This window comes from Anser brachyrhynchus (assembly GCF_964034855.1).
Source record: "Anser brachyrhynchus genome assembly, chromosome: 3".
NCBI classification, from domain to species: Eukaryota; Metazoa; Chordata; class Aves; order Anseriformes; family Anatidae; genus Anser; species Anser brachyrhynchus.
This window is the reverse complement of record NC_137696.1, coordinates 99,690,005-99,716,430: the sequence shown is the minus strand read 5'-3', so window position 1 is coordinate 99,716,430 and position 26,426 is coordinate 99,690,005. Positions and strand designations below refer to the sequence as shown.

General features: G+C 41.3%; 1 protein-coding gene across 3 annotated transcripts in view; it reads left to right on the top strand.

Annotated features, from left to right (window-relative positions):
- The first annotated feature begins 697 nt into the window (after positions 1-697).
- Positions 698-26,426, top strand: part of PRIM2 (DNA primase subunit 2) — a 113,203-nt gene continuing 87,474 nt past the window's right edge. The window contains exons 1-5 of one of the 3 annotated variants that reach the window (XM_080584873.1): positions 698-828; positions 1,181-1,351; positions 2,090-2,193; positions 2,493-2,572; positions 9,131-9,251. In XM_080584873.1, the coding sequence (XP_080440999.1) occupies positions 1,198-1,351; positions 2,090-2,193; positions 2,493-2,572; positions 9,131-9,251 (459 nt within the window). In that variant the 5' untranslated portion in view covers positions 698-828; positions 1,181-1,197. Of the gene's footprint in view, positions 829-954; positions 1,022-1,180; positions 1,352-2,089; positions 2,194-2,492; positions 2,573-3,436; positions 3,562-9,130; positions 9,252-26,426 lie in introns of those variants that run through there. The other 2 variants (XM_080584872.1, XM_080584874.1) reach the window with 2 other exon arrangements.

The window sequence follows — 26,426 nt, the reverse complement described above, 5'->3', positions numbered from 1 at the left end:
GGTTGACACGCTGGAGGGAAGAGATGCCATCCAGAGGGACCTAGATGGGCTTGAGAGGTGGGGCTGTGTGAACCTCATGAGGTTCAACAAGGCCAAGTGCAAGGTCCTGCATCTGGACCGGGGCAATCCTGGCAATAAAACAAAGAGGTTGGGAATCATGCTCACTGTCTACTATGAAGAGCATTGACCATTTTAAGTGCACCAGAGGACCCTTCGGGTGGATGCTTTAACTTTCAGAGATAACATCTCAGATACCTGAGAGATGATGAATTTATGCACCTGGCTTTTATGGCCAGGTCCCCCTGAATGGATATCCAGTGCTGGCTGTGGTCTGGTACTACTGAACAACTGTACCTGGCTCAGCTGTTGTTAGCTGAAATTACAGGAACTACTCATGAATCCAGTTTGGCTTGTGGGGAATCACTTTATTATACTGATATTCAGCATACCTAATATTGAAAATGTCTCAAGACAGACAAGTAGTGGAAATTACTGCCATGACAGACATTCAAAGTCCTCCATGAGATTTCCCAAAAATTCAGAGTTTTTAAATAAAAGAATATTAAAAAAGGGGAAGAACATTTTACAATTTATTTATTTATTTATGTATTTATGTATTTATTTTCCTCAGGAAAGGGCATTGTTCCGGGTGAGGATGGGGTGGAGGGTGCCACCAAGGGGCGTTCACCTCCTGCCACCATCACCACCGGGGGCAGCTGCACAGGAGACAAGGCTAAGCCGCCGTGCAGGACACACACACCCTGCTCGACCAAAAATCCTGTCGTGACTGCGAAAAAATCCGAGGTCACCGCAGTTGAAGCAACCCCTGTAGGTACCAGCCTCCCCGCCACGGCTGCTGAGGCAGCTACCATAGAGCTCCCTCAGCGCCTAGAGCGGCCGCAGGCGCCCGTAGCCGAGGCCGCCATGTTGAGTGCGGGCACAGCCGGACGGGGCGGGACGGAAGCGGGCGGGGCGGGCGGTGCGCGGGAAGCCGGAGCGCGCGGGGCCGGAGCGGGAGCAGGTGGGGGGGGGGGGCCGCGAAATGGCAGCGGGGACGGGACCGCCGAGGGGGGGATGGACCCAGGACCCTCTCCCCTGTCCCACTGAGGGCCGGGGGCCCCTTCCCCGGCCTCCATTTTCCCCCACGCCCCGTCCCTGAGCGGCCGTGTCTGTCCCGCAGGCTTGCCGGCGGCGGGGATGGAGTTCAGCAGCAGAGCTCGGCAGCGGCACACGAGGCTGGCCGGGGACAGGCGGGACCCGTACCCCCACAGCCTGCAGTTCTACCAGGAGCCCCCCACCGAGAACATCTCCCTCGCCGAGTTTGAGAGCTTCGCCGTCGACCGCCTGAGGCGTGAGTAGGGTCCCCGGGCAAAGTCTGTCAGCCCCGGGGGTGCCGGCCCAAACCTGCCTCACTCGGGGTTTTTTGGGTGTAAGCGTCACGGTGGGGTTTTGGGTTCTTTCTGGCATAATTTGTGCTCTTGACAAGCCTGACGTACCCTGTCTGTCTGTTACTGATAGAAATTAGCAGCCCACTCGCGCTAAAGTACACCCCTGTTAATGGAGAATGTGCTGCTGTAGATATTTCGAAGAACTACAGCTGATTTCACAGTGAAAGCTCGGTGTGTAAGCAGTCAGGGTTTTATGGGTTTGGACTGTAGGGTTGTGTTTTATGAGAATATTTCAGTTTCTGGGTTTCTGCATATCTTTACTGGATGTCTCTCAGTACAGCGACTGAAACTGTTGTGAGCCAGGGTTCCCCTGAACTCCCCCAAACAGTTGAAGCCAAGTTTTTTTTAGCCAGTACCATGAAAACTGATGCTCTGAGGCGGATCCATCAGTCGGGTGTCTCCCCTTCTGTACTGACTGTCTGGGTCTCAGAGTTGGGGGAGCTGCTCAGGTCTTGTGGGCTACAGATAAGGTGGGCCGTGCTCTATCCTCCATATTTCGTACCCTTTTGCTCGCCTTACCATAAGAAGCAATTTATGTGACCTTACCTGTTCTGTTCATTTCTCGAGTCATGATACAGTAAGATTTCATTTCAAGGTGTTGTCTCTAATATGAACTTTATTTTTCTTTTCTTTCCCCCCAGTGCTTAAAGTAGTTGAAAACCTTGGTGTGAGCTATGTAAGAAGTAGCGATTCATACAAAATGAAGCTGGAGGCCGAGTTCCGCAGACTTAAGTTTCCCTACAAAGTAAGTATAAAAGAGGAACTTTCTTTTTGCGCTATTTTCTGTACACCATTCAGAAATTCTGAATAAAGATACAGGTGATGAAATACTGTTCCTAAAACTTAAATTCTGGTATTCTGTCAGAGTTCTAGTTTGTCTTCTAGGGTACTGTTTGTTTTTTTTCGTCGATCCCCTTCTTTAATAGTCTTGTGTTTGTTGTCTTAAATGTGAGTATAAATATGATGTTAAACAGCCGTGATAAATTAATTGTGGATTTTTAATCTGGAAGAGATCAGTTCTCTGAAATAATACATTTTTTGTAGGCTTTGGCTGAGGATGATTATGATGCAAGAAGAAAGGACCATATCTCTCATTTCATACTACGCCTTGCTTATTGTCAGTCGTAAGTACTTTTTGGATTACTCTATAGTCTTATTAATAACTTTAGATGTAGATGTTACATTACGTTACTTTATCATAGGTTTTATAGATACTACAGAGCTGAGTGGCTACTAAACAGAGAGGCGGTAGGTTCAAGTAGAGACCTTTTCTTCTAGAAGCATGATTTCAACTGTGATGAAAATGCATATTCAGAATTAAGATAAATGTCCAGCTTTTGAAGTAAGTTTTATTTTTTAGCTTTGTAATATATAAACTTCTGGGTTTTACACACTGAGCATTGATTTAAGCCTATTCTTTTTGTCATCTCCTTTTGAGAATAAAGTACAGCAGTTTATCAGTCATTGTTTCAGTTATGGACAATTAAATTTAACTGCTGCATATACTTCAGCTGTTTCTTAGTGACCAAAGACCTATGTAAATAGGCTTTATAATATTGTCAAAAGAGAGCCTTATTTCTGGGAAACTAAAAATACTGCTTGAGTTTGAGGTTTTCTCCACTGACTGTTCGTTCTGTCTAAAAGAAAGATGCTTTTTTTTGGGTGCTTGCATACCATTTTTTTTCCACGCGTAATCTGAGGTATGTAGTTGGTCCTGTCAAGTGCTTTTGTTTTGTCTCAGCTGCAGTCTTTGGATGGTAGAGGTTGTCAGTGCTTTATGTCTATTAGCAGCTTTGTTATGCATCAGTATGAACTCCTAACGCCTTGCCATTGCTGTCCTGTTTTCTAATTAAAACCAGCAAATACAAAGTGCGTTTGGCTTGAATTACTAGTTCAATTGCACTCTAATGCAGTATCATTTGTTTAAATTTGGCGAGAGTGGTAGAATGAGTACTGTGTTACTGTGATAGCTGAGGTGACTGAACTGCTGCTATGGATGCATACAGGCTCTAAGGGGAAGACCAGGCCAGGAAAGTGAGGATGGACTGTGCTCTAGGCAAAGAGATGGAGCTGAAATGGATGGAGATTTTCCTTGGAATAGGTCCTGGGACAGGTGAGAGTTTTGGTGCAGAGTGGTGGAGAACAGACCAGAGCAGACCAGGCACGTTGCATGTAGTTTGGCTACAGACTGCCTGAGCAGAATGGGGTGTAGCAGAGGCCTCAGAAGCCTCCAGATGGAGGAAACCTCACCATGGCCCTTGTTGAGGCCCTTCTCTGGCATAGTTTATAATCCTGAAAGAAGGAAATGACGTGTATAACACGATTACAAGTAAAATTCCTTCTACTGTTCTTTATTACACATGTGTGGGATTATGAATAATTAGTTGTTCATTTCTGGTGTTTATGTTCTTTTTGTTTTTCCCTTCATCTCTTAAAAATTGCTCTGGAATCTCTCGGAATTAATGACAGATGCAGATATTTGGACTGTTTTCTTTTTCTCTGTGACTTATCTTTTTAAAAGAAGGTCCTCATCTGTTATATAATCATAGAATCATAGAATATCCTGAGTTGAAAGGGACCCTTAAGGATCATCAAGTCCAACTCTTGATACCGCACAGGTCTACCCAAAAGTTCAGACCATGTGACTAAGTGCACAGTCCAATCTCTTCTTAAATTCAGACAGGCTCGGTGCAGTGACCACTTCCCTGGGGAGCCTGTTCCAGTGTGCAACCACCCTCTCTGTGAAGAACCCCCTCCTGATGTCGAGCCTAAATTTCCCCTGCCTCAGCTTAACCCCGTTCCCGCGGGTCCTGTCACTGGTGTTAATGGAGAAAAGGTCTCCTGCCTCTCGACACCCCCTTACGAGGAAGTTGTAGACTGTGATGAGGTCTCCCCTCAGCCTCCTCTTCTCCAGGCTGAACAGGCCCAGTGACCTCAGCCGTTCCTCGTACGTCTTCCCCTCCAGGCCTTTCACCATCTTCGTAGCCCTCCTCTGTACACTCTCCAACAGTTTCATGTCCTTTTTATACTGTGGTGCCCAGAACTGCACACAGTACTCGAGGTGAGGCCGCACCAGCGCAGAGTAGAGCGGGACAATCACCTCCCTTGACCTACTAGCGATGCCGTGCTTGATGTACCCCAGGACACGGTTGGCCCTCCTGGCCGCCAGGGCACACTGCTGGCTCATATTCAACTTGCTGTCTACCACGACCCCCAGATCCCTCTCTTCTAGGCTGCTCTCTATCGTCTCATCGCCCAGTCTGTACGTGCAGCCAGGGTTTCCCCGTCCCAGGTGCAGGACCCGGCACTTGCTCTTATTGAACTTCATGCGGTTGGTGATCGCCCAGCTCTCCAACCTATCCAGATCCCTCTGCAAGGCCTTTCCACCCTCATTCGAGTCCACAACTCCTCCAAGTTTGGTGTCATCAGCAAACTTGCTCAAAATACCTTCTATTCCTACATCCAGATCGTTTATAAAAATATAGAAAAGTACCGGCCCTAAAATGGAGCCTTGAGGGACCCCACTGGTGACCGCCCGCCAGCCTGACGCAGCCCCATTTACCATAACCCTTTGGGCCCTGCCCGTTAGCCAATTGCTCACCCAGCGTATGATGTTTTTATTTAGCTGTATGGTGGACATTTTGTCCAGTAGGATCCTATGGGAAACCGTGTCAAAAGCCTTGCTGAAGTCCAAAAAAATCACATCAGCTGGTTTCCCTTGGTCCATCATACGGGTGATCTTATCATAAAAGGAAATCAGGTTAGTTAGGCAGGACCTGCCCTTCACAAACCCATGCTGGCTGGGACCAATAACTGCTTTGTCCCCCAGGTGAGCCTCAATAAGTTGGAGAACCATCTTCTCCATGATTTTACCAGGCACTGACGTGAGACTGACAGGCCTGTAATTGCTAGGGTCTTCTTTCTGACCCTTCTTGTAAATCGGCACAACATTTGCCAGCTTCCAGTCTACCGGGACCTCTCCAAATTCCCAGGATTGTTGAAAAATAATTGAGAGAGGTTCCGCGATGACGTCCGCCAGCTCTTTCAGCACCCGGGGATGAATCCCATCCGGACCCATGGACTTGTAGGGATCCAGGTGGAGTAGCAAATCCCGCACACGTTCAGGGTCGGTTGGGAGTTTGTCATCCCCACCGTCCCAGTCCTCTAGCTCAGGGCACCCTGGGTCCCGAAGCCCATCATCGGCATTGAAGACAGAGGCAAAGAAGGCGTTAAGCGTCTCTGCTTTGCCTATGTCATTGTCTGTGAGGAGACCTTCCCTATCAAGGAGTGGCCCTATGTATTCTTTAGTTCTCCTTTTTCCATTCACATATCTGAAAAAGCCCTTTTTATTTTCTCTCACAGACACAGCCAGCTTCAACTCTAGGTGTGCTTTGGCCACACGAATTTTCTGCCTACAAACACGAACAGCATCCCTGTATTCTTTCCATGACACCTGGCCCTCCTTCCAGTAGCGAAACACTCTCTGTTTCCGCCTAATCTCCATTAGAATGTTCCTGGTCAGCCACGCCGGCCTCCTGCCCCGCCTGCCTGACTTGCGATATTTAGGAATTGCCTGATCTTGTGCTTCTAGGAGGCATCGTTTAAAGAATGACCAGCACTGGTGGACATCGAGGCCTTCAAGAGCAGTTTCCCAGGGGACCTTGCTGACTAGTTCCCTGAGCAGCCTGAAGTCCGCTTTCCCCATATCTAGGGATGAGGTTTTGGTGGCACTTTTCCTTCTGTCACCGTAAATTTTGAACTCAACCACTTCATGGTCGCTTTGACCAAGGCGGCCACCAATCACCACATCTCCCACCAGACCCTCTCTGTTTTCTAGCAACAAGTCTAGGAGGGCACCTTTCCTAGTTGGCTCCGTTAGCACCTGCACCAAGAAGTTATCATCTAGGTGCTTCATGAACCTCCTGGACTTGCTCGTGTCAGCCGTGTGGCACTCCCATTTAACGTCTGGCAAGTTGAAGTCCCCCATAAGGACAAGGGGAGTTAATCTCGAGGCCTCTCTTAGTTCTGTAAAGAATAATTTATCGGCGCTATCGTCCTGGCCAGGCGGTCTGTAATAGACTCCCACAACGACATCCCCTTTATTCATTCGTCCCTTGATCCTTACCCAGAGGCTCTCAACTTTGCCATCGCCGACCTGAAGTTCCACACAGTCCAGCCCCTGCTTCACATACATCGCCACCCCACCACCTCGCCTACCCTGCCTGTCCCTCCTGAAGAGCCTGTAACCATCTATCGCAACACCCCAGTCACAGGACTCATCCCACCAGGTTTCGCTTATGCCGATGATATCGTAGTTGCAGGACTGGGCCAGGACTTCTAGCTCATCCATTTTATTCCTCATACTGCGTGCGTTCGTGTAGAAGCACTTCAGGTGCGTCTCCTTACACTCAGCACCTTGTGGATCTGCCCGAAGGACCTCACTGGCACCCAGCCCCTCTGATTCTAGCGTACCTTCCCTTAGGTCTTCACCGGCGTGCCTGGTTTTAGCCCCTTCCCCCTTCGACTCTAGTTTAAAGCCCTATCTATCAGCCCTGCCAACTCCTGACCAAAGATCCTTACCCCTCTCCGAGAGAGGCACATCCCATCAGGTGCCATCAGGCCCTGTGTAGCATAGACCTTCCTGTGATCAAAGAACCCAAAGTTCTGCCGGTCACACCAGTCTCGAAGCCACGAGTTTATGTGAACAGCACGCCTTTCAGCTTCGATCCCCCCTATCGGAAGGACAGAGGCAAACACAACCTGCGCCCCTGATCCTCTAAGTAGTCGCCCCAAATCCCTAAAGTCTCTTTTGATCGCCTTCAGACTTCTCGTTGCTACTTCATCGCTACCAGCCTGAAAGACCAGTAGCGGGTAGTAGTCAGTGGGCCGTACCAGGCGCTGGACTTTCTTGGCGAAGTCTCTCACCCGAGCCCCAGGGAGGCAACAGACTTCTCTGCGGGTTGGGTCCGGTCGGCATATCGGTCCCTCTGTCCCTTTCAGAAGGGAGCCCCCCATAACAATAGCCCTTCTTTCTTTTTTGAAGGATGATGTGGCAATGCGATGTGTAGGTCGCCTTGTCTTAGGCGCCCCCTCCAGCTGGGACGGGTTTTTATCTACTTTGTCATTCGGATTGTCTTGTTCTAGTCCTTCATATCGATAATTTAAGGGTAGATGAGAAGGTGAGGTGGGCGGAGAGAGGGCTCGCCTACCACCCCGAATAGGCACCTGCCTCCATTCCCCCCCTTGATCTAGGTCTCCTCCCGCTGCCTGGCAGGAGGAGGGAACCTCCGTCTTCTGCATAACAGGAGACGCCTGTGCTGTGGCAGGCTCATGAGCCTGCCTCAGAGAGGGCTTATTTGATTGGGGTGTTTCCTTGGGAAATGGGAGACCTGGTTCAAACCCGGTGTTTCAAGGAAGTATCCTAAGAGCTAGGCTATACGCAGGTCAGAGGTGAGCAGCTTGTTGAGGGTGAAATGTGGTGCAGAAATGAATACCTGTTTTGGTGGGCTGCAGAATCAGCAGGACAGAGCTTGGCTTGGTAGTCTAGGGGGGAAAAAAAACCCTGGGAAGGGGAAGACTCGGCTGGGGTCCAAGGCACTCTTTAAACTATTTGCAAATGTATTTTCATATCTTTGTATACAGGTAGCTTTGATATAGTGCTGCAGTAAAGAAGCTGGGGAAACAGTTTCTGCTTTAAATAGCTTTTTTATTTTTCTTGAAAAGGTGGACTTAGTGCTTACTCAGATAGTGGAAAATGGTATCATGAGCACTGAGGTGACACTGCATCCTGTATATTCTGTCTTGAAAAGCGGGTATTGCAGGAGTGAAATATTTCAATGCTCTAAAACTGTCATGTTCTCCAAAAGATAAATTTGGGAGGCAAATAGAATACCTTACTCTATAGGATTTTACTGTACTAGGTCAGAAAAAATGAGCTTGGCACAAATCATTAGGTTAGGTGGTGAAAGCTACTAATATAGCAAGTGGTGTCTGAAAAGTGTGCTTAAATAGGCATAACTGCAAACTAGCTTGATTCAATTCCCTGGGGCCTGGCAGAGGGTGTGTTGCCAGACGTGTTTTCTTGCTGCAGCCCCTTTCTAAGTTTCTAGTAGTCTAACACTGCCACCCAGGGGTACAAGTTTTCATCAGCTTTTCCTGATAGGTGTGCATGTTCCCCCAGCTAGGGGATACCCCAGAAGTAATATTTAAAATAAGTAGGCTTTGTAATGCATCCAATAGTGCTACTAAAAAATATTGTGCCATGTTGAAGAAGAAAAGCTGCCCTTTAAGGAGAATATTATCTGTGGGTGGCTATCCTTATCTAGAACAACTAAGAAATGATGAAACTAAAATAGGTAAGAAATGGTTAATACCATTTAAAAGAGGCTAACAACTTAAATACCTGCAGAGCAGTTTTTAGTATTGAGATTGACTACCTCCATTCTTCCGAAACGTGCGCAGTCATGCTTCTTTAGGTATTGTCTCTTCAAAAGTCTTTTCTGATTAAGTGCTCCTTCCTGAAGGTTTCTTGCCTTCTCTTACAAGCTCCTCAGTTTGTGGGTCCTATGACAAAGTCAGCCTTGCATTTAATGTTGTGTTCACTAGGCCTGACATCTGCTTTATGTTGAAAGAGAGAATGCATAATCAGAAAACATATGCTGGTTTTGGTCATTTCTCTGCAGTGAGGATCTCAGGCGTTGGTTTCTTCAACAAGAAATGGATCTCTTTCGATACCGCTTCAATGAACTGACTGAAGGTTTAAGGCAGAAGTTCCTGGAGCATGTTAACTTACAATTTGAAGCCGTAAGTATGTTACTTTCTGGATTTGTGTTATGTAATGTGTGCCTGATGTTTTTAAAAATTTTCTTTAAGGTAGTTTCTGTACTTCTGTTTAAAAAATAAATGTGAACTTGAGGCTTTAAAAAAAAACAAACACTCAGAACTCCTCCTAAACTTGGAGAATAGTCTTGGCACAGAAATGAGGATTAAGTGATGTAACTGTGTGCTGCAACCGAAGAAGCTCTGTCTGCTTTGTCAAACAACATTTAACTGCAAACTGTGTAATTATGAAAACAAGTTAAACATTTTTTACTAAAGTTTATAGGAGGTATCTTTGAATCAAGATTCTAGATGGGTTACTGTGTTCTTCAGATAAGGCATTTATTTGTATGTTTCAACTGTCAATCAGAGCAACTAACACTCAGGTTGGAATCACCTTGCTTTTTTTTGGCATGTTAGTGATGAATTGTGTGAAATATGCTTACCTCTTATTAAAGGTTTCAGTGGCTGTGCTTTATTCTAACCAAAAGTATACATACTGTGCAACCCATTCTCATCAGATTACTTAATTCAGAAAATAGTCTTGGTCAGCGTATGTCTTTTGTTAATAAACTTTGTTCTAGAACCTCTGCAGTCCACTAATTTTAAGATGTTGGCTTCTTGCCTTAGTAACCAAAACAAATTACACTGATCTGGAGACTTTGTAAACCTTGCCATGTCATGAATACTGAAATCTGGAAAACTGAAAACTAAAAAGAAATGCTTTCAAGGAATACTTAAGATAGCTGTTGAGCCATCATTAGAATACTATAATGAAATTATGAAAATCCTGTATGGATTGCTCAAGAATGCAACTTACTGCATAATTGTCCATGTAGGTGAAAAAAATAGGTTTCTGTTGTGCAAGTGTGTTTTTAACACATGGTTGCGCATTTGTATGTGCTAAAATCAGTTTGATTCTGCTTATTTGTACTAGTTACTGCAAGTTGCTGGAATGTAGATGTGTAACCAAAACTACTGTTTACCTTTTTTTTAAGCTATTAGATACAGTTGTTGAAGAATTTATATACAGTTTTAAAACAAATGGTATTAATGTACAAGTAAATAAGTTTTATATAGACTTTATACCCAGGCATAAATGTGAATTATAGGGTATGAACATACAGATATTTTAAATATTTTAGCAAGTGGGGAACCTTGGAAATCTGACTTGTGTATAGTTATTCCTCTTGGTATTAGATACTTGGTCACCTGATATCTTGTTATGGGATGAAATTAATCTTTTGCTGTCTCCTGTTCTTTTTATTCCTACTCTGAAATGGAAAATGGATATTGCAGTTTCTGGATTAATGATTTCAATAGAATTTTGCATGGCAGCCACAAACTATTTTGTTACAAAGCTCCAGGTTTGCCTGTAGTTCTCAGAATAAAATTAATAAAAAAGATGTATCATCATTGCTACACTGAACAAAAATTCTCTTAAAATACTACTTAATCAAAAAGACAAAAACAACAACACCCTTAAATATTCTAAGATGTAGCTGACTTTATGTGTAATTGTGTTGCTGATTTGAAAGATCTGGCACCAGTACATATTGATGATAAAAGATGACTTGTGTAATACCGAGAATGAATTTGTCTAGCTAAAGAGTGGCTCATGGGCTTTCCTGGGTCTTTCTGAGAGTATTATAAATGTCATTCTTTGGTTGAACAGACATTTCAGCAAATGCTGTGTTTGTGGAGCTGTATTTCTGCTACTTATTCCCCGGTCTCATATTGTCCTGTCACAGTTTCAGCACTCAGGTTTGTGAGAATAAATTAATGTTTGCAGGCTGCTGGAAATAGCTAGGAGTATGGCTTGATTCTATGCTATTGAATGTGCCTTCAGTTTATTGAAATGATTAAGGAGGTATTGCTTTCTTACGCCTAGTGAGGCAACAAAGCATCATTTCGTTGAAAATCCTCTTCTGTCATGTGTGAAAGATTTCCATATGTATCTGAAAGACGTCTAACCTCAGTGATGGTATGTAGGAGCAATTAAAAATAAAGCCACTGTAGAAACAATATTCTCTTTGTGTTGTACTTGTAAAAAGCTTTAAAACGGAATAAAAGATGAACTGTCCTGTTCCAATTTTTCTGTTGGAAGTTACAATGCTTTCATGCCTTACTGTGCACAGAGCAAGATAAAGCTTTGTATTCCACCTGTTAGAAATAGGGGTCCTCTCCAGGGAAAGGAAATTCTGAAATTAATACTCAGTTTCTGTCTTGGTAAACAGATGGAAATTCTCCTGTTGGATTTTAATTGCCTAAGATATCCTATGAAAGCTAGTTAAACTTTTACAAAGAGAAGACAGCACCTTGCAACTTCTAGGTAATGGCTCTGCATTTCAGAATTGTAATCTCGGATAAGCCGGAGCTCCTGAAGTTCTAGACCTTGATTTAGTCTGGCATCGCAGTGTCTCTAGTTAAACTCCTAAGAACCATTGTAAGAAGCGGTTCCTCAGTATTTAATTAAAGAACCAGTCAACTGTTGTTTTTTTTTTTTTTTGTGGTGGAGTGGGAATGAGTGGATTGTCTCGTACAGTTTGGTCACAGTTGTCTTCATTTACAGCACAAAGTGAAGCTAAATGTAAAGAACTCAGTAAGTGTCACTCCTCTCCTTTTCATGTTTGCTTACGTGCATGAGAAAGCAAGATGTGTATTCTTAGAACTTCCAGCAGAGGTTTTGCAGACTGCTTCCTGAGGTTTTGCGAATTTTGGATTGGGAATTACTGCTTTACAGAATCAAGAAGTCTTCAGTCTCAGTCAGGAATAATATTTAAGCAGCTGTTAAGATCTTCTTTGAAGACAGATATTCTCTAGCTTTCTTTTTTTTGAAAAATGGCTGTTATTAGCTAGAAGAAAAAATGCCAGACTTTATGAATTTTTTATGACAGCTGTGAAGAGTTCGAAATGATAGGACTGATTTCACGATTAAAGAGAATTTTAATCAAAGAGCAAGAACTTTCTGAAAATAAAAATGGAAATGAAATCTAATGAAAACAAATGTCTTCACTGTAATAAGGTTTTTTGTGCAGTTTGATTGACACTTATATTGCTAATGGAGCAAAATAAATGGGAAAAGGTTTATTTCAGTAAGTAAATATTTGCTCTGTGGAGTTTTACCTGACTATAAAAAAGCCTATTAGTTATAAATGGGAGACTATAAACTGTTCAAAGTATTCAGATGAAATATAATGACATTGGCATAATGAATTTGTGTTTGAACATGTGTAGGATTATGATCATTCAAAATTTATACCGTATTTGTGTAAAACAAACAAAAAAACACACACAAAACCAAAATACAAACTTTAACAGTTAGTGTGTTACGGAAATTTGGAACTTAAGTATATTCTTGAGATGTTTTTACAAAGCTGTCACTGGATTGAGTTAGTCCATTCATCTTCAGTAATTCTGTGAGAAACCTCTGAAACCTCTGGGCTTTCTCAAAAACTCTAAGCTTGCTTTGAGTGTATCTTTGAGACACTCTTTGTGAACGACTAAAAGGTAGATTGCATTTTAATCACTTGTTGGAAATAGCTTTGAGCAATGTTTTCTGGCAAGTAGGTGTACAAGATGCCTGGACTTGCTGCTCAGGCAACTGGAACTGAGCTTTCAGTGCTCAACACTTTAAGCACGTAATATTTTGGAGCACTAGATATAATCCTACCTACTGATGCCAGCATGGGCGAGAGGTAGTGTGTGTGGTCTTGAATAAAACGGCAAGAAAGGAGAAGGCTAAAAGGAAGGCTAGAGTAAAAGTGGGTGAGCAGGGTTGATAGACCTCATTCTTGCTTTTTTTTTTTTTTTGGTTAGAGGTGAGCTGTTAACTGGAGTTGAACCATCATGTGAAATGACGGCCTCATTTAGTTCCTTATTACAGCCTTTGCGTGTTGTTAATTCTTACACTTTTATTTTAAACTCCGTAAACATTTGTAGGCTTTTACTGTGATTGAGACCCTCCTGGAGCCTGTAACAACTGACATGGTTCCAGTTGGTTTTAAATGGTAGAGGGGGAAAGCATTACATAGATGGCAGCAGTGGTTTATTTTTCTTTGAGAAAGAGTTTGTTAGGTAAAGAGATTGTTAGGACTGTGGTGACAAGGACTGACGTTGTGCTCAAGAACAGAGACCAATGAGGAGCATTTGAAACTTTACTGTTGTTAAAATTTTTGTTTGAAGAACTCAGTAGTTTCAACTTCTGAGAGGCTGTATTCTATGTCTCTGACAATAACGGGCTTCAGCTTTTAGTTCTTGGCACTGGTTTGGGACAGCGATGAAATTACTTTCTTGTTCCGTTTTGGTTAAAGCTTTCATAGAACCATAGAATCACTTAAGTTGGAAAAGCCCTCTAAGATCAACGCCCAGCCTTTAACCTAGCACTGCCAAGTCCCCCATTAAACCATGTCACTAAGCTCTACATCTACGTGTTTTTTGAATACCTCCAGGGATGATGACTCAATCACTTCCCTGGGCGGCCTGTTCCAATACCTTGCAACCCTTTCAGTGTAGAAATCTTTCCTAATACCCAACGCAAACCTCCCCTGGTGCAACTTGAGGCCGTTTCCCCTCACTTGGTGCTATTTTGTGTAGTATAACAAGCTTTTGGCTCTTAATCAGAATATAAAACAGCTTCTTCAGCAGAAAAAAAGAAAGCTGGCTTTAATAAAGTCCTGTTTTGACTGCAAATGATTCAAAAATAATAGCAACTAGTGTTTTTTGTAGTATCTGGGAGCAGCTGTCTTAATTGGTTCATTTCCATTATTTACTGTCTAATGTAATACCGACAGCTTTTAGAAAATAAATGGCTTCAGATTTGTGTTGTTCAGACACACAAGCTTTGATAGCTATATCTCTTTGCGTTTTTGATTGCCTTTTAAAAATTAAAACTGATTAAATTTTGAGGAAGATTTCTATCTGAAAATCATTGGCATGCCTTTCATAAATAGTTTCACCCTGAAAATTGTTGTCTTGACAACTATCAACTTGAACAATTGAGAGTTTAGCCTGTGTTTTCTCAGGAAGCAAGTTTTAGTTGAACCATGGTGTCAAAAGCAATGTTTACAACACATCCTTCTTTCCAGTGAAGAGGAAGACAGGGAGGAAATACAGCTTTTGAACTTTTGAAAGTACTTAGAACTTTTGGGAGCAAACATAAATGATTTTATACGCACATACTCACTCTGTGAGATGTTGTTTGGTAGACATTTCGTTCACTTGTTTTCCTGAGAGTGGAAAACACATGAATATACACTCAGCGTTTGAGTATGTTGAGATGTGAGAGTTTCTTGCTTGTGGTTTTGTCTACTGCATTTCTTGACACGTTAGTAGGGGACATTCAACGAGAGAAGAGGATTCTGCAATATAGTTTTCTTCCCTCATCCTCCCCCAGTGTACAAGAAATACCTGCTAACCAGTTCCATGTTTCTAAAGCTTGCTTATTTTTAGCCTGTACTCTTTAAGGCTATTTTTGCCTGACGAGTTGAATAGTTACCACAATAGCAGAAGAATCACGGAATGATTCTGGAGGTATTTCAGTGAGCTTTGAGTCTATTCTGTAGACGCATAACGTACATATATTTCATAATTAAAAGAAAGAAAAAGGGTTTTGAAGGGATAGTACTGTTACCACTATTTAGATAAATACAGGAGCTTTTTACCTATAGCAGGTAATTTTCAGCTCTCAAGGCACGTTAGTCTGTGTGCAAAGTCAGTCCCATAGGGAGCATGGGAAACCCTTAAGCAGTGCTCAGGAGATCTAAAGGCTGACATTTAAGGTGACAGAGCCCATCAAAGAGAATACACAAACACAGGTGTGCAGTTAAGACTTATATTAATTTAGGAGATTAAACCATTAGAATCTTACTAGAAATGAATAATTACAGCTACGATGCCTGACAGTTTCAGGCAGTAAAAGCTATTAATATATTTTAAAGATATTTAAAGGGAAGTGTAGTGAATACTTTAAATATTATAACTATGGAAGGAAGTATTTTAATCTCAAAGTTTTTCAGAATTTGAAAGAACTATATAAAGTATACAATTTTGCAGGTAAATGACGCTTGGTTGTTAAGTGTATTTTTTTTTTTAATTTCTTGTGACATCTGATATTTTCCTTTATTTAATTTAGGGGTACCCGATTATGTTTCTGCCAGATTATCCTATATGACCAGTTTGGAGCCAGTTGATGGCATTATGCCCAGGCCCTGCCTTGTCATGTACCTTTATCACTGAAGTTTGCTGTCTCTGCTTTTTCAATGCCCTGATGCCTCTGTGCCCCTCATTCTTCCCCCTGCACCTGCATCAACGTTTTCATGTTCTTCTTGTAGATGGTTATGTGTACCCATATTAAAAGCCCTTGAGAAGTGACCATTCTTAGACTTTTTTATTGTAATACTGCTTTTGGACCTTCATAGTGTGAGCTAAATCCTAGTTTACTGATTTGAATTTCTGACTGGCTTTATGATGTCATCAGAATATTTATGGCAACTGTTGGTATACCAAGTTGTTATTGAAGAGTTTTCTGCATGTCTGTAAGTTTAAGGAAAGCCACAGGATCAGTGGTGTTCCTAGAAATTCCTGAATTAAGGTGTTGAGCTTGCTATTGTTCATGTATTTGCTCCTATGGGACCCAGCACTAGGGAATTAATTAATCACTTTGATAACAACCTGAAGCCATAAAAAATGGAGTATCATAGAATCATAGAATATCCCGAGTTGGAAGGGACCCATGAGGATCATTGAGTCCAACTCCTGGCACCGCACAGGTCTACCCAAAAGTTCAGACCTTGTGACGAAGCGCACAGTCCAATCGCTTCTTAAACTCAGACAGGCTTGGTGCAGTGACTACTTCCCTGGGGAGCCTGTTCCAGTGTGCGACCACCCTCTCGGTGAAGAACCTCTTCCTGATGTCCAGCCTAAACTTCCCCTGCCTCAGCTTAGCTGTTCCCGCGGGTCCTATCACTGGTGTTTACGGAGAATAGGTCACCTGCCTCTCCACTCCTCCTCGCGAGGAAGCTGTAGGCCGTGATGAGGTCCCCCGTCAGCCTCCTCTTCTCCAGGCTGTAAATTCATTCTTTCCTTCACTCTCTGCTGTTGGTCTTTTTCTTTCCCTTCAAAGCTGCGTCTGTGCACGTCACATTGGACGGTAACTCCTAGATCTTAGGCTGGGTGTTTGCATGCTTCTGAAATAAAAGTAGACCTCTAATACGTTTCACTTCTTTCAGCCATTTTAAGGTGTTTTGTAAGTGATGAGAATACTCTTTTAGAGTATTCTTTACTCTTTTTATATATGCCAATTTGTCATTTATAGCATTAAAAGAGAAATTGGGTCAAAATTTATCTAGCCATACTGGTGTTTTAGGTTTGCTCGGTAGTTAGGAGTCCCCTGGATTGGTAACTGACATGTCAGTTACTGTGAATTAGTATTCGAGTAATACTGCCTTAGAAGGAAATGTCACTAGCAGAAGTCTAAATTGGCTTTCTCTTCATTCCTTGTCCATTTAATTTATATGTTAATTCCTACAATCATTAACACTTCTTTCCTTCCATGCATTTGACTTTGTCCTCAGCTGTTGCTCAGTCCTTCTGTTTGCTAAAGTGACAGCGAACAGGACCTTCCTCTTTGTAGCCCTCTTCATGGAAGTGTCACTGCAGGGACTGTCACTTAACTGTCTAATTCACCTTTAGACAACTGCCGTGTTCTGGGGCTTTTAACTTCGAGTGCCATACTCATTTTACCATTCGCTTCTATTTCTCACAACTCCTATCATAAAGTAACCCTCTGTAACTGAGCCAGCTCAGTTTTTTGCATTCATCCTTCCTGTGTGCAAATCTCTGTAGCAGCAGTGCCTAATTTTGCTCTTGAACGCTGGGAGATTCTCCTGCTCCTGCATGGGCTCCACGGGCTGCAGCGTGGAGATCTGCTCCATGCGGGACCCATGGGCTGCAGGGGGACAGCCTGCTCCACCAGGGGCCTCTCCACAGGCCACAGGGGAACTGCTGCTGCCTGCCTGGAGCACCTCCTGCCCTCCTGCTGCTCTGACCTTGTTGGCTGTGGAGCTGGTTCTCTCATTTCTCACTCTTCTCTCCCTGCTACTGTTGCACAGCATTTTTTTTTTTTCCCTTTCTTGAATCTCCCAGAGGCCCACCCGTTGTCGCTCCCTGGCGCAGCTCTGGCCAGCAGCAGGTCCCTTTTGGAGCCGGCTGGAGCTGGCTCTGATCTGACATGGGGCAGCTGCTGGGCTCTGCTCACAGAGGCCACCCCTGCAGCCCCCTGCTACCAAAAGCTTGCCCTATAAACAGTATACACCTTCTTAGTCATTTTATTGGTCTACTTTCCCTATAATTTTTTTCGTTAATGTCAGACCTAAGTTTAACTTCCAGTAATTTAAGTCTTTTTCTACTTGTTCTGTCTACTAAGAAAGTTTCTTTCTTTCTGTATTTGCCTTCTACATATAAGAGGACTCTAATTATATTTCATTGTTTCTTCTTTTAGGCTTTCTTTATGCTGGATTTTCATTTTCGTGGTTGTTCCTTCCAATTTTTTTTAATGGGGGGAACATTTTTTTTTTTTAGTGTAGCATCAGCTGATCACAATATTCCAGCGGAACCATTACTAATGCTAAGATGATACAGAGACAAAATTCATGTATCGAGTACTGGGATGGATGCTTGCAGAATTTGGCTTAATCCACTTTTCTATTTTTGAGCTCAATTTTTCCGTGCATGGTTTTTCCAGTTGGTTTTGTGTCCAGGCTATAGGAGGTTCATTTCATCTGCTTTATTTGCTTGTGAAAAGCGTCATATTATAGTGACTTTAAGGGCTCTTGACACAATATAATGTTTGTATTTTTCCCATCCCGGAGGATCTGCTGCACTGTCATAAAGGCAGTGAGGTTGGCTTAGCACAGTTTGGTTTTGACACATCCACACGGGCCGTTAATTGTCACCTGTGGTTTTTTTCCTAAGTGCTATCAGATACTTTGATTTATTGATGTATCTTTCCAAGAATTGAACTTGATATACTGGAATGCAGAATAAAATGTAAAGTTTGATCTCAGATTGTATTTCACTGACGTTCTGGTGATTGTCTTGATTATTCTGATCTCCTTTGACCCTTCTTTCATCTTGTCTTCAGACTGTTAGCTCCTTGAAACAGACATAGTTCCTTGTTGTCGCTTCCACAAGAAATGAAAATTAAGAATTGTAATCATGTATATCTGCTGTATAAGGATGATGTGTAAATGAATTTAGATTCCCTATAATGTTTCTGTTTTGTATTATTTGTTCTGCACAGTGCAGAAAGATAAACTTCAAAGTGTGCTTTCTTCTCAGATACATTTTTCTCTGTTGCTGTTGCCTCTCCGTAAAGCATGAAAGATCCTGTTTAAATCATCTGAGAACTCCTTTACCTCTGAAAAGCCTCTTGAAATCTAAAAAAGTGTTATGTCTTTTTTTTATAACTTCTAGGATAGATGCTTTAATTTTACCACAACTGGCAGTTTCCCAGAAATAACTATTTTTTTTTATTGCTGTTATGAAATACATTGTTTTAACAAAATGCTTTGTATCATAGCAATGGGGAAGGAACAGCAGGTGGGAACAGTCAGTTGGGGGAGCCCATGCTCTGTAGTGCATCCGCTAGCATTTGAGAGGAAAGAATAAGAACTGCAAAATAAAAGGAAAGAGCAAAATGCATTAGTGGAGCTAATTTTTTTTGCCATTGCACTTCTTTGATGTTGCAGTTAAAAGTGCTTTTTTTAGCAGCTTTAATCGGTAGAAATTAAACTTCTTTAATTTCCATTTTTATGATCACAGCATTCCTGTGAGAGACTTTCTGATTATTACTGTTATGCTTTCTTCAAAAAGCATTTATCTCAGTAGTGGGGCAGATGGATAAATATTTGGAGTGTATAGCTTCTTGGAAAAATGTTTAATGGCCGCCTTTTTAGAAGGTACGGAAGATCCTGAAGTCAGATTCGGATTAATGAGAATGGGACTAGTTTGTGTCCTCAAGTACAGATACAGGTGAAAGAAAATACTCAATATTGTGTCTGTCCACTGAAAGGTCATGGCTGTAATTAGTCATTTTGGTGCCAGGTGTATAAACTGTAATGTTCTGCTCTTTGGGTTTATAGCTTTGCATTTCAGAGGCTTCAAATAACATTTCTTCTGTTCCCAAACAGAATGGGGAGGATTGCTTAAAAGTAGAAACTGTCTAAAGCCTGTATTTATGGTATGGAAACATGTCAAGCTAAAACAGTAACTGTGTTCAAGTAGGCTGCAGTTTGTGCTTGTGAAGGAAATGGTCCTGAATTTTATCTTCGTTTCCTGCTACTTGGATCTTGCATTTTTCCATTTGTGTGGAAACCAACACTACTTGTCATACAGGTGATGGCCATGCATTTTTTCTGACCTTTACTGAGTGGGGAACAGTGCCTTATTGTCGTTGTAAGCTAAAAGTATATGTGCTCTGCCATGCTTAATGTTGTAATAGAAACAAAATTGTATGTGGAAAAGCTTAAGGATGGTTGAAGTGCTGGAGTTTGCTAAGGCAGTGAAACATACACTATGTGCACTTCAAAAAATGTAACAGGTTACTTTTCATCCTCAAGTACCTCCTTTCAAATGAAGTAGTATCTCTGTTTAATCATTTGAGGTTCAGAAGATGGATTCGACTTAAATCAAGTGAAAACCAACGGCTTCTTTGTCACAGACAAAAATTGGTTCTTGGCCCTGATAGAGAGAAAAATGCACTGATCTCTAAGCCAATGGCTACCTCCTGTAATTGACTGTAGTCATGTTTTAGGGGAAGAAAATCCCCAGGAGCCCTCCCTCCCTCCTTCCTCAGCACTGTTAGCAGCGGGGGAATCGAGCCAGTTCAACCAGCAGGTGGTACTCTTTGTCTGCTCTACTGCAGTCCCAGGTTTGGAAGTCCGACTGGCAGCTCTGTTTGCAAAGTAACAGCGAAGCAGTGGTTTTTCCAAAGCAGTCTTACTGACTGGCTGTATGCCTTATTCCCAGCTCATCTTAAAATAATTGGGTTGACTGCAAAGCAACTTGAGTTTTTTAGTAAGTTAACGTTATAAGGGTTGGGGAGATGGGGTAAACATTGGTAAAAAATTGTCATGTTTAGACTTAAAGCTAGTTGTAGTATTCTCTTATAGACATTTTTAATAAAGCTTAATTCACAGGTGAATATAAGCACATCTCGTAAATCTAAGAGGCAGGATTCTTGAATGGAAGGAGGGCAGAACATGCACTTGCCACTATTTTTGTATTAACAGGATGGATGAGGAGAGGTCTTTACGCTTCTTTAATGATCCCTTGAACTATAAGCATGGCTTAGCTTCTCCACAACTAAACAAGCATTTTGCTGCAGCAATTCATGTATTTATTTGCACATATGGTGTTGGTGATGTACTATAAAATTGTGGAATTAAATAAGGAATAAATGTGATTGAAGAATATATAGCTGCTGGGGACGTCCCTTTTCACCTTCGTAAACATACGAACAACAGTTTACGTAAATTATGCAAAATGCTAATTAAAAGTTTTAATTTGGTAATCATTTAAGTTTGATTAGAAACAGATGCTGATTATCTGCCGAAATCTAAACGGACCCTTACAAGTTAGCTTTTACTGCTTAAAATTGACTCATGAAACTAATTAAAGTCAAGCTAAAACACAAACTATACAGCTAAGTTACTTATGCCTCTTTTAGTGGACTGTGATTCTTATTAAATAGCTTTGTGCAGTTCATCATTTCAATTACAGTAGACTCCTAAGATCTTACTTAAGGTTGAGTTCTTCTGTACTGGATACGGTGCACACTTTTTGCTTTGAAATACGGTCTTTTCCTGCTTTGAAATAGTTATGTGCTTGGAAATAAAAATAGCAAAAAAGGCTGCTATAAAAATGAGATAATGAATAAAAGCATTCTTCCACTTAATCTAGCTGAAAACAACTAGACAGCGTTCGGAGTACAGTTTGAATCCTGAGCTGCCTTGTGTTCTGCTGCGAGCCTGGCTTCCTGAAGTGATGTGAAATGGCAGCTGTGCCAGAAATGCAGGGCAGAATAGGTGTCTTCTACACGATGTTCTTCGGCTTATGGCAGAAGAGGTGGCAGGGGAACGGGCACCAGTTGTGTGCTAATGTGCTCCAGCACTCTGTGGTTGACCAGGTGACACTAGACTGCCATTATCTAATGGCTTGGAAATGAAAAAATAGCAAGTCCTGACCTGATCCTTGTAGATCCTCAGTTCTTAGCAACTGGCAATTTTGGATTTTACTGGAAGGAACTTACTGTAGACAAGGAGGAGGATCTCATAAAGTGTCCTCTCTCTTCCTATAAATATTTTGATCATTCTGTTTTGCCATAAAGGAAGAGAAAATAGGGAAATCAATGGTGGGTGGTCTCCCCCCTCCCCAAATGGTATCCATATGTTACTTAAGAAGAAAGTAAAGGTTTTGGGGTGTCAAGCTGTCATTTTTTTTTTGCAGTGGTTGAGGTTAAGAATAATTCCAAAATGAATTTATTCATCACATAGCAGTGAATGCAGTAAATTCGGAAATGTTTATTTTGTTCCTTGATACGGCCGTGTGAAAGCTGATAGGATAATTTGGGCAGTATGTAATTAAGCTGCAAGTATGACTTACTCACTGGTGTTTTGGATAAAAGCTTCATAAAACGCTCTTCAAACATGGAAATACCCTTCCCTGCTAATCCAATGATTAAATCTAGATAAACATTTAACAAGTTTCTGTAAAATTAGTCTGACGTTAGCTTTCTCATTTGTAAATGGAGGAAAACCTGTTGCCATATTTCTTAAAAGTTTTAAACTAAACTTAAGTTTTAAATGTAAGTTTTTAACTAAAAGAGGGGAGATTTACATTAGAGGTTAGAAGGAAATTCGTCACTCAGAGGGTGGTGAGGTACCTGCACAGGTTGCCCAGAGAAGCTGTGGCTGCCCCATCCCTGGAGGTGCTCAAGGCCAGGCTGGATGGGGCCCTGAGCAACCTGGTCTGGTGGGTGGTGTCCCTGCCCATGGCAGGGGGCTTGGAACTAGGTGGTCTTTGAGGTCCCTTCCAACCCAGGCCATTCTATGATTCTGTAAGGATCTTCCCTTAGCTCTTCAGTCATGTGCAACCTCAAGTAATTGTTTTATTTAGCTTTCATTTTCAGGGAGGCAGTCAAATGTTTGTCAGGAATGTGGGAAGCTGGACCTGTGTCACTGGGTTTTTCTGATCATGGTAACCATGAATAACGATGGATTGAACAAGGAGAAGGATCTGTAGAAGGATCTTCATAGTTGAGAAGGATCCATAAAATGTCTTTCCATGCTCACTCTTGTTTTTAAAATAAATAAAACTGCGTGCATGTATAAGAGTACATAATGCCAAGTGCAGCCCTTTATGTTTATAGAGATGCCGGCAACCGAACTGGAGCTAAAATAGTAAGCTTGAGTACCATAGGAAATAGAAATTTCTTCTCACTTCATCTGTGTCTGGCCAAAATGGACTTTGTCTCTTAAGGAACCTTGTTGTGAGATTGCTCAACAGATTTGGGAGCCTCTGGAATGTTTTATTGCAGGCTTTTCATGCTCTTCATTGGTAGGACATCTGGGCATGATTTCCTTCCATAGTCAAGTTATTATTAATTAACTAGTTGAATACACTTTAAACTTAAATTTAACAGTATCTAAGCTAATTTCGTTGTATTCTAGTTGTAGCTTACTTTGTACAGTGCTGTGTGCTAATGGAAAAGATTGACTAAGAAAGATTGTTTTGTCTTTTTGACACTTAAAATTGCAGTATAGTAATACTGAGAGACTGACACCATCACTTTTTGAGAAGGGTATTACACTATGTAAGTACTACCTGCTCAGTAACTAAAAGCAAGCTTTAAAAGTTGCCCTCTCTGTGGACACCAGTGACATGTGCCTGTAAATACCTGGGGCTGAGTCCTGGAAAAGGAAGAGAAGTTTTTGTTCTCTCCTGGGAGATGTAGTAACAGCAGAGATAAGAAGTGTATGTACAGTAGTATAATGGTGAATGCATCTTTATCCCTTCATTAAAATAGCAGGGATATCAGATTTGTTTCAGGGTTGTTTTTTTTGATAACCTCACTGCTAAAGTTTGTCTAACCAAGTTCTACATCTTAAATAATTCATCTTTCGATCTGAGTTTCTATGTCTGTGTTTCCAGGATAATTCTGTGATCAAAATCAAAGAATAAACTGTATATAGTAAACAAGAAAACTGGAAGCAATGCAACTTGTCCATCATCATCTCTTCCTTCCTTCCTTCCTTCCTTCACTGCCTTTTTTTGTTTTATGTTTTGACTTTTCTCATTTTTCTAAGTCTCAAAGACTCGCGATGAATTGCTGGACTGTTTCAAGCTACGGTATGTGACCTGCTGTCACTGAAAAGGGAAAAGCCTTCTCCTAGCGTTACTGTTCTTGCTTTTGCCTTGGGCAGTCTTGGTAATAAGCAGTTTCAGGTTAAGAAACTGGCAATGAGCTAGGCAGGCAAAGCTCGTGAGGTGTTTTCTGTGGGTACACAGGTTGCATCAGGTCCGTGCCGAGGGCGAGCTGGGTGCCAGAGGCAGAGCGAGGAGAGGGCAGAGCTGCGCGGCTGTGGGGAAGAGAACAAGCCCTTTGTGCTTTGCTCTTGGGTCAGTTTGGGTGCTTTGTGTAGCTTAAAATTCAGAATTGCTCGGTAAAGTCTGCCCAGTTCTGCTTGCTAATGCCTTTTTCTTTTTTTTTTTTTTTTTTTTTTGTGCCACCCTCAGAAGACTTCTGTTGACCTACCTTCTTTTATCTCTGGAACATCACAGTATCTGTCTGTAAACATCTTTGAGTGCTGTCGAAAGTTAAGCAGTCTGTTTATCTTTCTGATCTTGATTAGAATCCTAAAAGCTTTATTTAACTGTCTTAATTTTTTAATGATTACTGGAATGTATTAATGCAGGTGGCATTTTAGCTACAGAATTACTGAATGTACAAAGCGTAGTGTTGCTTTAAAAGAAAGAAAAGCTTTTCCAGCCTGCATAACCCAAGAAAAAATGGGATACATGTTTCATGATGCTGCACGTATGGATGTGTATGTATTATCTACATTTTAGACTATAATATGGTAGTTATTTTTATTGCATTACAACTTCAATCAATTTTAAATAGTTTTATGTTTTTTAAAAAAGTGAAGTCCTTAATGGCTATGCAAGGTTATTTTTAATGTTCCACTCTTTAGGGAAGCAAGTTTTTAATGCTTTAACTGCCATTAATGTGTTCTGGAGTTTTCACCCAGCTTTAGTTAAGGGCTAAGGATATCCTTGTTTCCTCTTCTCTCCATTAGCTGAAAAAAAGGAGAGCAATGGGAATTTGGTCAAAAAGGGAGGTAGAGTGTTTGTAGGGTTGCTGTAGAATACTGAAATGGTTTTCCTTTCCTACAAGATACTTGAGGCTGTGAGAAGTGAATTATTTAACAGCTTCGTAAGTATTATTTACTGTTAAAATAAATATTTGTTTTATAATAATACCTATTAGTGTTTAAAGAACTATAAAAAACTAGTTGTATTTATTGACAGCCCTGTCCACAAACTTATCCAAGACTTTAGTCGTGGCCTATTAACCAGTTTTCTGCTGGAGTTTTCGCCAGGATCACTTTTACCCAACAGTGTTAATTAGTTTTTTAATGGTGAGATGCAAGAAAATGTGCAATCACTGGGATTTACATATGCACAAATTTTAGGCAGTTGATTACAAATAAAGAGGGATTGGGACAACTCATGAAGTTTGGAGTCAGTATAATTATTTTAGGAGCATATTAAAAATTAAATTTTAAGGTAATATGGAGTAAGATGGTTTTGTGGATTAAAATCAACTAATTGATTGTTTCGAAAAGCAAAAGAAAGCAGTCCTTCCCTTTCCCTGTTTTCAGTCTTCCCCGAACTTGCAATCCTGTCTATAAAAACAGTCACTGGGCTGTGTTTTAATGGCTTTCTATTTAAACAAACAAACAAAACCAAATCACCAACAGCAAAGAAACCCCAACCAGCCAAACAAAGCTTTATTGGCTTGGCTGCCCCTCCTCTCCCATGGGACTACCCTGGAAGATGTCATGTGTTGTCCTGCTTTTTTTCAAAGACTGTTTTACTATGGGTTTGGAATGACAAGGTAGACTGGGCTCTCAAGCAATTTCTATCTTCAAGTGTACCATAGATTTAGAAATCACAGAACTGTTAGGTTTGAAAAATGGAAATCACTACTCTGGAACTTCAGTCTATAATGGGTGAAAGCTTGCAGGCCGATATGGTGACTTAGACTGACAAAGATAATTAGATTTACCCAAGAAATACATCGTTTAAAAGTAGAAGAAATGTTTTGGTAGTACTAAGTGATGTTTCTGTATGTTTTCAGGGTGTTGTGCTTCAAAAGCTGGAATTGTTCTTCTCAAAGACTTAACAAAAATCAGATCATTAATGAGAGTATTTTTGTAGACTGTTTTCCGTTATCGTTCTAGAAACTCAAACAGTTGTTTTGGTACAGCTACTTTGTTAAAGAAAAGTGTTTTACTTGCAGGCTCTTTTTTTTCCCCTGACTATTAGACTTTCCTATGCAGAAATATAATGCTACTGTGTATTTCCTCTGCATTCCAAGTTACATTCTTCTGTCTTGCTGACCGCATTATGGTTGGATGGAATAGTAGAATTGTTAAAATATTCTAATTTTAAGTGTGGCTTTTCTCCTGTATTTGGTGCTATTCAAAACCCACGTTATTAAGTAGTTGAAGAGCATAATATATATGTATTTGTATATGTATGTATTTGCATATTCATATTCAATAAATTACTATGTCAGGAAATGTAATATTTTTCATGATTTTTCTTTTCAAGTTAGAAATTTTGTCTAAGTACTTAAAGAAGTTAAATCAGAGTATTGCTGCTTAATTCTCTAAAATTGTGAAAGCACTAACACATGGTGAACAATAAATGTCCCATTGTTCTCATCTTGAAGAAAAAAATCCATACGCATAAGATGATCTTTTAAAAATGTTTTTGAAAATGACCTGATATTAATATTTTAAAAAATCTAACAAAATTGTTTGGGATTGTAAAACAACAACTTTGTCTTTCCAGTTGCCATTTGGTTACCAT